Source organism: Thunnus maccoyii, chromosome 13, assembly GCF_910596095.1.
Source record: "Thunnus maccoyii chromosome 13, fThuMac1.1, whole genome shotgun sequence".
Taxonomy (NCBI): Eukaryota; Metazoa; Chordata; class Actinopteri; order Scombriformes; family Scombridae; genus Thunnus; species Thunnus maccoyii.
This window is the reverse complement of record NC_056545.1, coordinates 17,087,883-17,101,876: the sequence shown is the minus strand read 5'-3', so window position 1 is coordinate 17,101,876 and position 13,994 is coordinate 17,087,883. Positions and strand designations below refer to the sequence as shown.

Sequence of the window (13,994 nt, the reverse complement as noted above, 5' to 3'; positions counted from 1 at the left end):
TGTATGACGTTATGAATGAATAATACAAACACTGTAAAGCACAATAGCACCATTATAAGGCTACTACAACATTTGTCCTTTAAAGAAAGTTCATTTGAATATTTTGGAAAACGGGGAACAGGTGTGATTGTTTTTCATCCTGGCCCCTGTTAGTTAGAGCCAGCTATGCCTGACACTGGGCATGGCTCAGGTGGCACGCACTTCACACACGCGCGCGCTTGCAGCACGGGCGCGTGCACCCCGCTGACGCTGCGGAGCCTGAATCAGAAATCCCTGAAATCCTGGGAAAGTTCCAGGAGGAGGAGGAGGAGGGGAGGCGGAGGGATCTTGCATGCAGGCGCTGCGGTTCCAGCCAGGCTGACGCCGCCGAGGCTGTGTGGCGCTCGGCTGGGGCTGCTGGAGGAGTGGAGGCTCCGGGCTCTGCAAACCTGCGTCAAGGCTGCCGCAGAAGACCAGGACAAGACCGGAACAATGCGAGGCTTTGTGTTCACAGTAAATGCGGAAGTTCAGTCATCAGTCAGACCATTAATTACTGTAGGTCTGGAGTATGTAAATCCCTAAATGAAAATATAATAGTTTGTATTTTGTATTTAAATGAAGGCCTAAATGGTGCAAGTTAAAAATATGATTATTAGCCTATATCTGTAAATAAGTATGTTACTTTCTCTTAGGTTAGTTATTCTTTATTTAAATTATGAATAGCCTAAATGTTATAACTCTCATTAGGTATTGCAAATTAGATTTAAGGATTTCATTTATTTATTTATTTATTTAGTGTTGTTTCATTCACTACTTTTCTGTCTGTGTTGCACCCAGACACACAAAAAGAAGTATCATTTAAAATCCCTTTTAAAGTATCTTTGTGGGTCTATTTGAACAATTAAAAACAGGATATTGAAAAAACATTATTAATTAAACATATTATTATTATTATTATTATTATTATTAGTGGAATTGTCTGTTATTGTATGTTCAAAACAAGTAGGCCTGCACTGCATAATTTACACAACATTTTTAAATGAGATTTTTTTAATAATAATATTAATACAGGTCTATAAGTGACATTATTTAAGAATGTCCATTTGGTTATAATTAGTCACTGATGTCTTGTAAATTACTCTCCAAACTTCATATTAACTGCATTGTTTTGCAAAATCCAGAATCTCAAATATCTCCATAATATGTTCTCAGCTCAAAAATACACTTTAAGTGTAAAAAACAATCTTGTTTCTATTGAAGTTGAATTTGGCCATCACCATGCATCAGTTATTTTGGGTAATTAATGGGGTTTGCACATGTTAAATGTGGAATAGCAACTGAATTTAGAATTTCACCGAACATTTCCCCCTTTTTGTTTTCATGGCATTGTCGTGAATCTTTGAGTCTGATTTTCGTTTTAGCTGACGCTTTGCAACGCTTTTAATGTGAATCACGCAACCGGATGCACTTTTTTATTGAGGCTGACTTGACACTTCACCGTAAACACACGCGCACAGACACAGTCCACACACACATACAAGCAGACACACACCTTCGCTGCCCCAGTGTGCTGGCCTGACCTACAGTCAGACAGGGAAGCCTCCACACGCTCACGGCTGTCTGCGATGCACTTGTTATCATAACAGAGGTGAGAACATCAACCAATCATTTCTTTTCATCACATTTTTTAACAGATTTCTTTGTTTTTATATGTTATTGCAGGACTGTAAACTAATATATTTTTAAAGATTGTTGAATACATGTTGCCTAATACCTAAGAAGTGCTCACTTGCACTGTCGCAGCTTTCTGTGGATGAAACGTAACTGTGATTATAGTGATATAATGGTTTAAACAAAGTATTGATTTTGTAATCAATATGCTATTTGTAGATGACTAAGAAAAGAATCACTGATATTCATCAGTATCCGCTTTGATACATGTGCCGTATTAAGATCTCTGACTTAAATTAATAATGACTTTGTTAGCAAACTATGACTAGAATAATTTTGTATGTCAGGCTTCTGGTCACATGTTGTGCCGTCAAGGTGTGCGTTCAGAGGTCAGGGCAGAACCCGGATTTTGTAGAATTGAAATGACTCAGTGTAGTGAAAGGAAGCTGGCGTGTTTACTTTTTTGGGAAGGGGGTGTCCTGGTGATAAAGCATTAGGTAATTAGCCTATCTGAGCCTGCAGACTGAGTGACGCCAGGCTCCATAAAAGCAGCAGCAGCAGCAGCGGACTGATGCCGCATTGAGCTTGTGCGCTTTGCTGTCATTGTAAACCTCAGCTGTCTGTCTGTCTGCTTGTCTGCGGGAAACCAGTGTTGGTCACATTTCTGTCAACAAACACAGGACACTGCTTATTACCTGTGCGTATTTGAGACCTAACTTATTTAAAGGCCAATCCTAAATAATAATAAAAAAAAAACTTGTGGTTAAGTTTTATATTTTAGAGTTATTGGATATTAATGCCAGAATCAGTGGCAAACTCTTTGTCTGCCTCAGCATCATGTGTGCATCTACAACACAAACAAACGACGTGGGTAAAGTGCAGAATGAAGAAAAGAGCGGCTGTAATCTGGCATTTTTTACAATTGTAGCCTACTACATAATGAAAAACTGTGCGTTTTCTACCACATGGGTCAAAACGTGATGTCTTCAGAGTCTGTACGGCAGAACGTTCTGCTACAAGATATAAAACAAGTAGATCACCATAATTAACTTACTACTGAGTCTCACTTACTTTCCTGAATATCTGAGAAAAGTTGGAGTGATTTATCAATAAGTTGGTGCTGCTGGAGAGAAGGATCATTTTCAATAGTTTTTAAATGGACAGAAAGACACTAACACAAAAGCTCTCTCTCTCTCTCTCTTTCTCTTTCTCTGTCCCTCTCTCTCCCTCTCTCCCTCTCCCCCTCCTGTCCTGTGATGTGTTCTGGCCAGACAGTATGGCTCCTGGGCGTCAGTGGCATGATCATAGAAACAGAGGCCAGAGAGGACATTCCTCATTGTTGGTGAATCTAGAAATGAGCTTGGCCATGTTGCCCTGCTCTTTCTCAAACTGTTTTTGGTACGTGTTTCATTTTCTCCACAGAGAATATCGACCTTGTTCTTCATCATGTGGAATGTTTGACACAGGCATGGTCGGTCTCTGTAACAGTGCTCTGCTGATGCGTCTTACTTATCATGCCCAGGTTGTTAGATATGAGCAGATTTTGCTCATGTGGTGCTCAGATTTCATTTGGCTCTTGTCATCACTCCAGACCAGCCTACCACCTCAGTGACTCTGGCTTAATTCCCCTTACAGTTAAATCCCAAGTTCTCTTTTCTACCTTACTCTTACTCAATGCCTCTGTTTCAGCTAAATTAGTAGTTAATACTTTCTCTCACTTCTCTTGCCAGATGATTGAAACTTGACCTGGATTTCTGGCTGTGTGTGGAATAACCTTCCCTGCATGAGGCTTCGGATCCAGAGCTGCCGGATCCCTTCTGTGCCAACACAGATAGGGGATTTAGGGTTTGCACTGCACTGGAGGGAATCCAACTCCTCCACCGACGCTGCTCGGAAGTAACAGCGGAATACAAAAACCAGCCTCTGTTTACACAGACTCACTGTGCTACCTCTTTTATAGTTACCTCCCTGTTTCTTTTCTGTCCTGGCTACTCATTATTTGCCTCCCCGCTCCTGTCCCCAAGGGAACTTTTATCCCTTTAACAGCACCCATCAGCTCATCTTGCCCCCTATTTATCCATCTCATGATGAACTCTTCTGCCTCCATTACATCCCTATTCTCCTTCACCAGCCCGGCAGTGAAGCGCCTGCTTGGCTGGAAACAAGGGGATGAGGAGGAGAAGTGGGCGGAAAAGGCTGTGGATTCTCTAGTGAAGAAATTAAAGAAGAAGAAAGGGGCAATGGAGGAGCTGGAGAGAGCCCTTAGCTGCCCCGGACAGCCCAGTGAGTATCACCGTGTTGAATCTAGTCCAGTGGTTCCCAATCTGGAGGACCCATGTAAGGGGTCACAATATAAACCTTAGAGAGCTTGAGATGGTTTAAAGGATAGGAAAGAAGATAAAACATGCTTCTGCTAAACATAATGTATTTTTTCTGACCTTACTGTAATGTTTGCTCGCTTATCGTGAAAAACTTGATGCCATTTGTGATTGTGTTCTTGCACAAGACCCAGAAACCTGCCCCACCACTATTTTGATCTGCACTGAAAAATTCTGACTAAAAGCCTCAAATGTAAACACAGTAGTCTGATGTTTTATCCAGCAGATGCATCACCGTGACTCCTTTGTAAATCAATACTTGTCCGATTATCATCTATGTTTATAAAACTCTTCTCACTATTTATTGTTTATATTCATATTCAGCACCATCAGATTAAGTGAAGATGTAGACATGGCACAAGCAGATCATCCCAGTAAATAAATAAACATGCATGCAGCAGCAAATACAAAAGTACAGCAGAGTTTCTGTTATGTAAGTGTGACTTAAAAGCTTCAGCTGATTCTGCAGAATTCAATTTAAAAAGTGCATGATAGGTAGTCGCAGTATACTCTTTCACACTAACTGTGTTAAATACTTTGCATACCCTAGAAAACACAAGACAAAGCAGTAATTGCTAATTTATGTCTAATCACCAAGGTAACAACTATAATAAAGGCTACAAACAGAAGCAGTCCAAACATATAAACGCCTGCGCAGTATTGAGATCCATGCTGTTTGATTCTTTCAGGCAAGTGTGTGACGATTCCTCGGTCACTGGACGGCAGGTTGCAGGTGTCCCACAGGAAAGGTTTGCCTCATGTCATCTACTGCCGGGTGTGGCGCTGGCCTGACCTGCAGTCTCACCACGAGCTGAAAGCCCTGGAGTGCTGCGAGTTCCCCTTCGGCTCCAAGCAAAAGGACATCTGCGTCAACCCCTACCACTACCGGCGTGTGGAGACCCCAGGTACAAAAATGAGAGGAGAACATCCTAAATTAGGTCATTGTTGAATTTTAATATCGTAACAGAAAAGCTTTTATGGGTTCCCAAATAGAGACAGGACATCTGATCTATCACAGTGTTCCCAAGCCAAAAGCATTTGTAGTAATATGATCTTTTATAACAGCATCTGGCTCCTGCTCTGTCTCTCTTTGTCTCTGTTCGCTCCCAACCCCCCTCCAACCCCACACTCTCTCTCTCTTAGTGCTGCCGCCAGTTCTGGTCCCACGCCACAGTGAGTTCAACCCTCAACACAGTTTACTGGCAAAGTTCAGGAACGCCTCCCTGCACAACGAGCCTCTGATGCCCCAGAACGCCACCTACCCGGACTCCTTCCCTCCGCTGCCCTGCTCCTCCTTCTCTTCTTCCCCTTCTTCTTCCCTCGCCCAGTCTCCCACCTCACAGAGTTATCCAAACTCCCCCAACAGTTCTGCAGAGCCCGGCAGTCCGTATCACATCACAGGTAGGCATCAAAACAAGCAAGCTGATACTAAGATACTTGTTACAGTTTATGTGAAATATTCAAACACCTGCTGCACGTGCAGAATGCAGTTTAACCATTGCTGAGGCAGATTCCGACTTTTTTGATTTTGCCCATTTATCCTCTTCCTGTGCTTTGTGACATGCTTTTCCAGCTGAGACTCCCCCACCTCCTTACAGCATGATGGAGACAACCCCTCAAGAGGATGTGAAACCCAGCAACTCCACGGAAACCCCCAAACTCACATTTTCTGCTCCACACAGAGGTAACTTAAGTTCACATAACCGGAGATATACAGATAGTAGAAATACATACAATAGAAGTAATATTTATTTATATTGAGTAGTACATTTACTGCAATATACAGCTACTTGTATATGATATGATAGATTTTATGTATAACACTCACCTATAAGTGAAACCTTCTTTGTGTTCCTGTTGAGATTTACGGCCGGTATGTTATGAGGAACCAGAGTACTGGTGTTCCGTAGCTTACTACGAGCTCAACAACCGAGTGGGGGAGACTTTCCACGCCTCATCCCGCAGCGTGCTGGTGGACGGCTTCACAGACCCATCCAACAACAAGAACCGCTTCTGCCTCGGCCTGTTATCCAACGTCAACCGCAACTCCACCATCGAACACACGCGGAGGCACATAGGCAAAGGTAGGCTGGACGGCTCAGGCAGGTAATTCATATCAGATCAACTCTACTGCGTATTTACTTATTGGATGTAATATGGAGCAAGGACTGCTGGGAAGTTTTTTAATAGATGCCCAGTGTGTATACCTCCTGAATCCTTGTGCCTTATGATCCTTCAGGCCAAATATTGCCTTTTTTTCTCCTGGTAAAAGAACACAGAAAGCCGGCCTTTGTTGGACAGACATCAAGTGTCTCTGTGGGTTATAGTAAACTGTGCACTGCAAGGATATGTGTGGTTTGGAATGATAGGGGTGATAGAAACGGTGGAGGGTGGTCAGACAGAGGCCTATTTCAGTCTCCTATTCAGACACTATTAAGACATTCCTCATTTACAAGCATAGATGCCCTTGTGGGTTCCCTCTGGCAGGATATGAGGAAAACACAGAGTTTCAGTTTGTACACAATGAAGTAACTGAATATGTATATCTTTGATTAAACGTTTGCTATACATGGTTTCATGAATAAAAGAGCATTTTCATTTTCTACGTACATGCTTTAACATTTGAGTGATGTATACGATTTTTGCTAAATTTAAGTCAATTCACTCGGGATTGACTTTATCATTTATTTGTGTTATTTTCTCTCAGGTTTACACCTGTACTACGTAGGCGGCGAGGTCTACGCAGAGTGCTTGAGCGACAGCAGTATCTTCGTCCAGAGCCGCAACTGTAATTTCCAGCACGGCTTCCACGCCACCACTGTGTGTAAGATCCCCAGCGGCTGCAGCCTCAAGATCTTTAACAACCAGCTGTTTGCTCAGCTCCTCGCCCAGTCTGTTAACCACGGCTTTGAGGTCGTCTACGAGCTCACCAAGATGTGTACCATCCGCATGAGTTTTGTTAAGGTACTGAACTTTTTCTTGTTAAATTAAACATTTAGCCACATTTCCGCTTGGTATGGCTAAATAAAACAGGTTCGTTGTGCACTCAGAGTTTACAACTGTAACTTGACATGTTATTTTGATCTTGAAGTGCTGTTGAGCATGTCGAATCGCACTATACACAAGGATATAGATTACACTTGTTCACTTAGCACCCATTAATTTTAACAGTTAACTGAGCTGCTAACATGCACAGCTGAGATTTATGGTTGTGTCCTCTCCTCAGGGCTGGGGTGCTGAATACCACCGTCAAGATGTGACTAGCACCCCCTGCTGGATCGAGGTGCACCTGCACGGGCCCCTGCAGTGGCTGGATAAGGTCCTCACACAAATGGGCTCCCCTCACAACCCTATTTCCTCAGTGTCATAACATGAACACACACACACACTTTGAAGTGTGTGCGCCATTTGCTCCTTCACACAGGTAGTCGTAGATTCTGTATGTCCTTCTGACGGTCCTTCTCTTGACATCTCATGCAAAAGAACAAAAATATCTGTTAGAGCTTTGTGGCATCATGCCAGAAAAATGAAACACATGTATGACTGAATTTCATATAGCTAACTTACTACTGTTGTAGTTAAACGATCAAGTGTTTCTTAATTTCAAGACTAGCATTAATCCTCTGTGTTTCCATTGGGACATGTTAACTGCACTCCAAGACAAGAAAATGTGGTATATATTTGTAGGTACTCAAAGACTTGTGTTATTATGCATTATAAATGTTATTATTGTAGTATGTACTGTATTTCTATTTGTTGACTAATATTTGGACTTCATGTACTGGTTGCTTTGTACTTGTTCCATTAAAGTTGTTTTTTCAAGAGTCAAATGTTTTTTTACAGGGTTTGAATTTTAAAGAACAAAGCTTCACATTACACTCAGAAAACCGTCTTAGAAATCTCTCAATGTTAGCATCATAATTTTAATCTCATATTCACAACAGAGGATATACACAACAACATACAGCACACAACCTCTCTCTGCTCGTCACACTTTACCAACATGTGGTGCATCACTTCCACTTTTCTACACAAAGCTAAGAGAGCTAGCATAAACACTGTTCATTCCACCGAAACTTTGTTTCTTTTTGTATACAGTTAAAATGTACTGTTTGTGCAAGTTTCAGATTAATGGGTGTATAAAATTTTGTGTTAAAAACAAGTCCTGAAAGCCCCATTTGGCTGAAAAGACGCTACAGACATGCATTACAGGATTGATTGTCACACGTAAAACAACACTTCATGTTAAAAAGAAAACATTAAAAGCACAAACTGTAACTAAAATGTAAGGAACAATAAGTAAAAGTGAAAAGAAATGCTGGCTTGGATTTAGGAAATTATTTCATAAACAGCACCAAACAATGTTTCATTATTACATGGTCAGTCTTAAAGAAATGCACTTTTTTTCCCCCTGCCTTTTTCCATTTCCAGTGTAAACGCATCGAGTTGTGCTGGGTCACGCCTGAGATGGACCATAGCCGGAGTCAGGTCAAAGTGCACATGACCTGACTTCAAGTGGGTTGCGGTGACATCAGATGGGCTTTGTCATCATTGAGTAATGAGTTAGCTACCTTCTGGTTGAGCCCTCCGCTAACTCAAATGGGATAAAATGATTCAATGGTGTGGCTCTTCTAGACTTTCCAAATGTTATCGGACCAAATGGTTTATATTCTTAAGTGAAATGAGTCATTTTATGGAGGTTTTGATGCTCCTTTGACCACTAGTCACAGCCTGACGCACTTCTTGGGGGCTTTAGTAAACAACTCTAAAGAGGGCGCTGCTTTTAATGGTCATCAACTCAAGACAAGCACATCATCAGTTAAAGACAAACCTTCAAGCTAGTAGCACTGTTGCAATGGAGATGCAAATCCCTGCTGCACTGGGCTGACACACTGTGTCAAACCAAGTCAAGCCAAGCCAGCACATGTGTATGGAAATCCCCTATTTGTAAGGGATTCAGATCTACTCGCCCAGTTTCTAACGTCCCTTTATTCCTTTAATATTCTTTCTTCAGCATGGTTGTCTAGCAGAGGAAGCATATGTTTACAGTGTAAGGTAACAATCAATTTATGCATCAAGTGTCAGTGTCTCTTCAGTGCTCTCTGTACATCTGAAATACTACGGCAAAGCACTGGCCGGCCTGCGTCAGCAACCCTGGAACTGCTGCTGTGATTGGCTGCGACTCTGTGTGGCCAAGAGCTGCTGCTGTTGCTGAAGGAAACTGATCACCTCTGGACTCCTGAGCAATGACTGGGGGACACACAGATACACATTCAAATTTATGAGGGAACACAAGCACAGATACTTATGTAGATCCAATGCCTAGTTGTCTATTTCTGCTGTTGTGAGGTACATAACGCCTCGTGCTAAAATTTCTCTATACACTAAAGGCTACTGTCTCCCACTTTGGATGGAAGGACACAAGAAACACATTGGCAGTCGAACCTTAAATGCTTAACAGGTGCAGTACAATAATTCAGCTGTGCTCAACAGCACAGGGTTACTGTTGAGCAAGGCAACGTTAAATGTTCCCAGTGGTACTAGAAACACTAACATACAGATGGGTGACAATTTTAAGGGTCCGCTCGTGGCATGGTTGGAGTCCACTTTTCCCCTTAGAGGTCAAGGTCAAGGGCACTACTATCAGCACAAAGTTATTCTGATCGCCTTTGTCCTACGATGAAAGATTTCTATACTGTTGGGAGCGGTCTCTTCTGGGATGACAATGTCCCCATTCATAGGGCTTGAGGGGTCACTGCATGGTTTGATGAGTATGAAAAGTATGTTAATCATATGCTATGGCCTTTAGAGTCACCAGATCTCAACCAAATTGAATGCTTATAGGAGATTTTGGAAGAATTGTGTTCATCCCCCCAGTAGCATCAGAGACTTGGGGAATATATACCAAAAAGCACTGAAACTGTTCTGGAGGGTTGTGATGGACCAACACCTTTACTAAGTGACTACTTTTTTTGTTTTTTCCTTTAGTTTTTCACCCATCTGTGTCATGACGCCATCATCAGTCAATCTCATTGGCAGTGACTTACCAGTCTCTTCTGGTTGAGGACCTGCTCTATCAGGGAGGGTCTGGCTGGCCGGTCTCCCATGGCACCCAGACGTTGTTTGTTCACAGACACAGGCCTTTCCTCTGAGTTCTCCTAATTAGCACAAAGAAGGACACAAACAAAGCAATTAACTGTGGGAGTTTTGTTGTGTTTGTTGTGGTTCCATAAACTCTGGAAAAAAAAACAGAACAATTCAGCCCAGCTAGTGTAAACATAAGCACAGTAAGCTGAGGTTACATCTCTCAAATACCTTTTTTTTTGGAGGGGGTGTAATAAATATGTACCTATATATGGGTTTAACTATGGCCGCAACCTATTCTTACATCAAGTTTGCCGCTGGACATGGCCTGATCACTCTTCTTCTTCTTGTACTTGTCTTTGTACATCTTGTTGCGGTGTTTTTTGCACATCCACGGTTTCCTCTGCTTGGCCACCTGCGTTGTGGTCTCCGTGCATCCCTCGTAGGTGCACTGTTTGGGAGCGTTGTCGCCCTCCGACGTCTCCTCGTCGTTGAGCTCCTCCGGGCTGGCGGCGCTGTCTCTGGGATCCGAAGTGTCCAGAACGTCGCTCTCCTCGTCCGGGTCGTCCATGTCGTAGGAGGAGACGTTGTTGTCGGGTTCGTGCGGGGTTATCACATTTCTGCTGTCGACTACTCCGCCCTTACTCACATAGTACCTCTGTCCGTCTTTGGTGAGCAGGAGAGTTGAGTCTTTGTCTTTGTTTGCTGGTACCGAGTTGTCATCTTCGCTCATGATTGCGGCGTGTAACGTTAGCAGGAGCAAGCTAGCTAACTAAGATCCCCTTTCAGTCCGCTTGGTTAGCTAATGCAGCTATTTGCCGGCATTTCCCCGCCCAGTTTCCTATATTAGCAGGCGTTTGGCTAATTTGTGAAGGCGATATGTCATAAAAACACCATGATTTGAGAAGGAAATATTATTTCTAGCTGGTTATCGTGCCAGACACAGCCTGTCAAAGACCTCGCTGCATTTCGATAACAATAATTGTCTTCTTCTTCTTTTGTTTTTTAAAAGCGGTTGGCAAACAGCTTTTCGGTGTATCACTGCCTCCTCCTGGACAATTACTATCTATTACATTAAATTCTCCTACTAGGTCCTACTGTGTTTTCTAAAAATCTGAAAATAGCTCTGTACCCTACATCACCTGAGCTCTTATCTAATACCAAGTGTCATGTGATTCCTTTTGAAGTGTAATTTAAAGTGTATTTCGCTCTTGCTGATATCTAGGACAGTATAAAAATACATGCTGCACTGTTTCCTGTAGGCCACAATGTTCATATCTACCTATCTATCTATCCTATCTATCTATGCTTATTTGTTATGTTTAATGTACTGTTCAGACCGGTGTGACCAAACCTCATCCTTGATATAACGTCCTTGTCGCAATCTGCTCCTCAGTCCCTCTCTGCAGCCACACGCTTTCATCCCCAGCCCTCTGCAGGGCTGCTCACTTCTCCTAGGCCATGTGCTTTCCTCCAACTCCCCAGACCTGCCGTCCTCAAGCTGTCCACCAGATGCCCTCAGACTTCCCTCTTCTCCCCCATCTACACACCTGTTCCCACTTCTCATCAGTCTTGCACTTACCTGGCCTACTCCGCCAACTCATTCCCTCATCAGACACTCACAACTTATACTGGATCGATCCTTTGTTCCCCTGTCAGATCGTTGTAGTTGTCATATTGCTTTTGAGTGTCTGTTTTCTGAATCCTGAACCTGTGTCATATCTGCACCTGCTTGCCTGCCTGTCTGGACTTTTCCCTGTTTCATCCCTGCTCTGTGGACTTTATGAAACTACTGTTTGGACTTCCCACCCATGCCTGTGAGCTTTTTAATCTTCTCTTTTGCCAATAAACTCACTGAACCATTCCTGCCTGCCCCTATTGTCTGCACCTGGGTCCACCTGCCTGCACTCCACCGTGACAGTCCTCCTCCTTTCTATTTCTATTGCTTCCTCTCATTTCTCCTACTCTTCTTTGAATGCTGTAGTAGTACTGGCCCTTATTTCTTCTACCCCACTCTTCCTGCCATTTCCTTTTCATTTCGGCTTTGATTATACTTTTAACCTCAGTCTTGCTATAATTTACAACCATACCTATTTCTCCTTTTCTTGTTGCCCCCTTTGCATATTTATCTGCCAGCTCATTTCCATCTACACTAATATGTGTAGGAATCCACATGAATTTAATTTCTATTCCTTAATTCTGAATATTGTTTGAACTATGTCAAGGACTATGTCATGCCTTGTGTCTGATTGCATGTCTTTAATACTTGTTAGTGCACTACTGGAATCAGAACCCATCAAAACTCTGATCGGTTTGACTCCTTGTATATACTGCTAAGTCATCACTAACCCTTCTACTTGATATTACATTTAATTCTTGAATGATAAATGCTATCCCTACTCTATTGTCCAATGTTTTAGATGTAACTATATATACTTTAACATATTCTGAATAATTTCCTTTGACGAAATTTCCGGACTTCATTTTTGCCTGTATTTTTTTCCTTTTTCCTTCTTTAACAGGTTTAAATCGACCCTTGCTGCTTCAAGGGTCCATGGTGGGACAATAGAGAATGGCACAGTGGGGCTTAACATTTTATGAGCTATTCTTATCTCATTGACCTTAACTACCTGGAGAATTTTATATGGCCCCACAGCACAGTCTCAAAACTCGATACTGGATTGTGTCCAACTTTTTTCAATAATGTCTTTGATGCTGATTCATAGATTATACATCCATAATCAAAAATTGACCTGATTAAACCAATATCCACATAGGAGACCTTTTGCTCCCCACTCTCTGCTGCTCAAACATCAAATTATATTCAGTATCTTTTTACATTTTCCTACTATATTTTTCCAAGATGTGTTTTTCAAATGAGCTTCTTGTCAAACCAAATCCCCAAGTACTTAAAACAATCTACTCCTTCTAAGTTTTCTCCATATAGTTTAGGATTGATTCAATTATCAATTTTTGTTTTCGTAAAAAAAAATCTACTTTCCCATCATCTGAAAATGAGACCCCAACAGATCTATCTACATTACTAAACATTTCATTTATCTTAATTGAAAGCAATATTGGACTTATTATACTACCTTGAGGGGATCCATTTTCAACTAAATAATTCCCACTAAAATCTTCTCCTTCTTCTTACTGAGATCATCCTATCAGTTAAAAACTTTGATTCCATCTTTACATTTTTTCTCTTATTTCCAATTGATGCAACTTGACTATTAATCTCTCTTTCCACATCATGTCATATGACATAAAAAAACAGCCACTACATTCTTTGTTAACGAGCTTTCCTAATTTCGTGTTCTAAACACAGAGCAAGATCTATAGTGCTTCTTCCTTTCCTAAATCCACTTTGGTAACATTTTATTTCTCCTTCAATTTCTAAACAATAAACTAACCTTTCATTAGTCATTTTTGGCCAAATGAGATGATAGAGCTATCGGTCCAAAACTTTCTGCCAAGCTTGGATCTTTACCTGGTCTACAGATAGTGGAAATAATCTATAATTATCCCTGAGTGGGGAAGGATCCCACTTCCCATATCTTATTATACAACTTTAATAATACTTCTTTACTCCTATCACTAAGATTATTTAACATAAAATGGCTTCTTTGATCTTTCCCTTGAGTTGTCTTTCCACATTTCTTTAACATATTATTCAATTCTGTCATTGAAAACATATTAATTGTATTTCCATATTGATTTTCATCCTGCAGTGCTTCTATGTTTCTCTCTATTGTTCCTTCTCTCCCTCCTTTTTTCCTCATTATTCAAATTTTCTATACTATGTACTTTAACAAAAGTCTGTGCCACTAATTCTGCTTTGTTCTTATCATCTATTATCATATGTCCACCATCTTTCATTAT

The 13,994-nt window shown here is 41.6% G+C and overlaps 2 protein-coding genes across 4 annotated transcripts; one reads left to right on the top strand and one right to left on the bottom strand.

Moving 5' to 3' along the window:
* The first annotated feature begins 1,141 nt into the window (after positions 1-1,141).
* Positions 1,142-7,852, top strand: smad9 (SMAD family member 9). Of its 3 annotated transcripts, none has more exons than XM_042430484.1 (9): positions 1,142-1,627; positions 2,922-3,048; positions 3,381-3,933; positions 4,718-4,933; positions 5,172-5,429; positions 5,602-5,712; positions 5,891-6,112; positions 6,736-6,992; positions 7,255-7,852. In XM_042430484.1, exons 3-9 carry the CDS (start codon positions 3,735-3,737, stop codon positions 7,396-7,398), a joined length of 1,407 nt encoding a protein of 468 aa, XP_042286418.1. In that variant the 5' UTR covers positions 1,142-1,627; positions 2,922-3,048; positions 3,381-3,734; the 3' UTR covers positions 7,399-7,852. The 3 variants fall into 3 exon arrangements, with proteins under 3 accessions (XP_042286418.1, XP_042286417.1, XP_042286419.1); XM_042430485.1 differs by lacking the exon at positions 1,142-1,627 and adding an exon at positions 2,283-2,347 and having other exon boundaries at positions 2,926-3,048; XM_042430483.1 differs by lacking the exon at positions 2,922-3,048.
* A 79-nt stretch (positions 7,853-7,931) lies between these two features.
* LOC121909786 (regulatory factor X-associated protein) lies at positions 7,932-11,443 on the bottom strand. Its single transcript, XM_042430486.1, has 3 exons — positions 10,417-11,443; positions 10,076-10,186; positions 7,932-9,278 (listed from the first exon to the last, which is right to left on the bottom strand). The coding sequence occupies exons 1-3, from the start codon at positions 10,843-10,845 to the stop codon at positions 9,174-9,176; spliced, it is 645 nt and encodes a 214-aa protein (XP_042286420.1). The 5' UTR covers positions 10,846-11,443; the 3' UTR covers positions 7,932-9,173.
* Between the last annotated feature and the right edge of the window lie 2,551 nt (positions 11,444-13,994).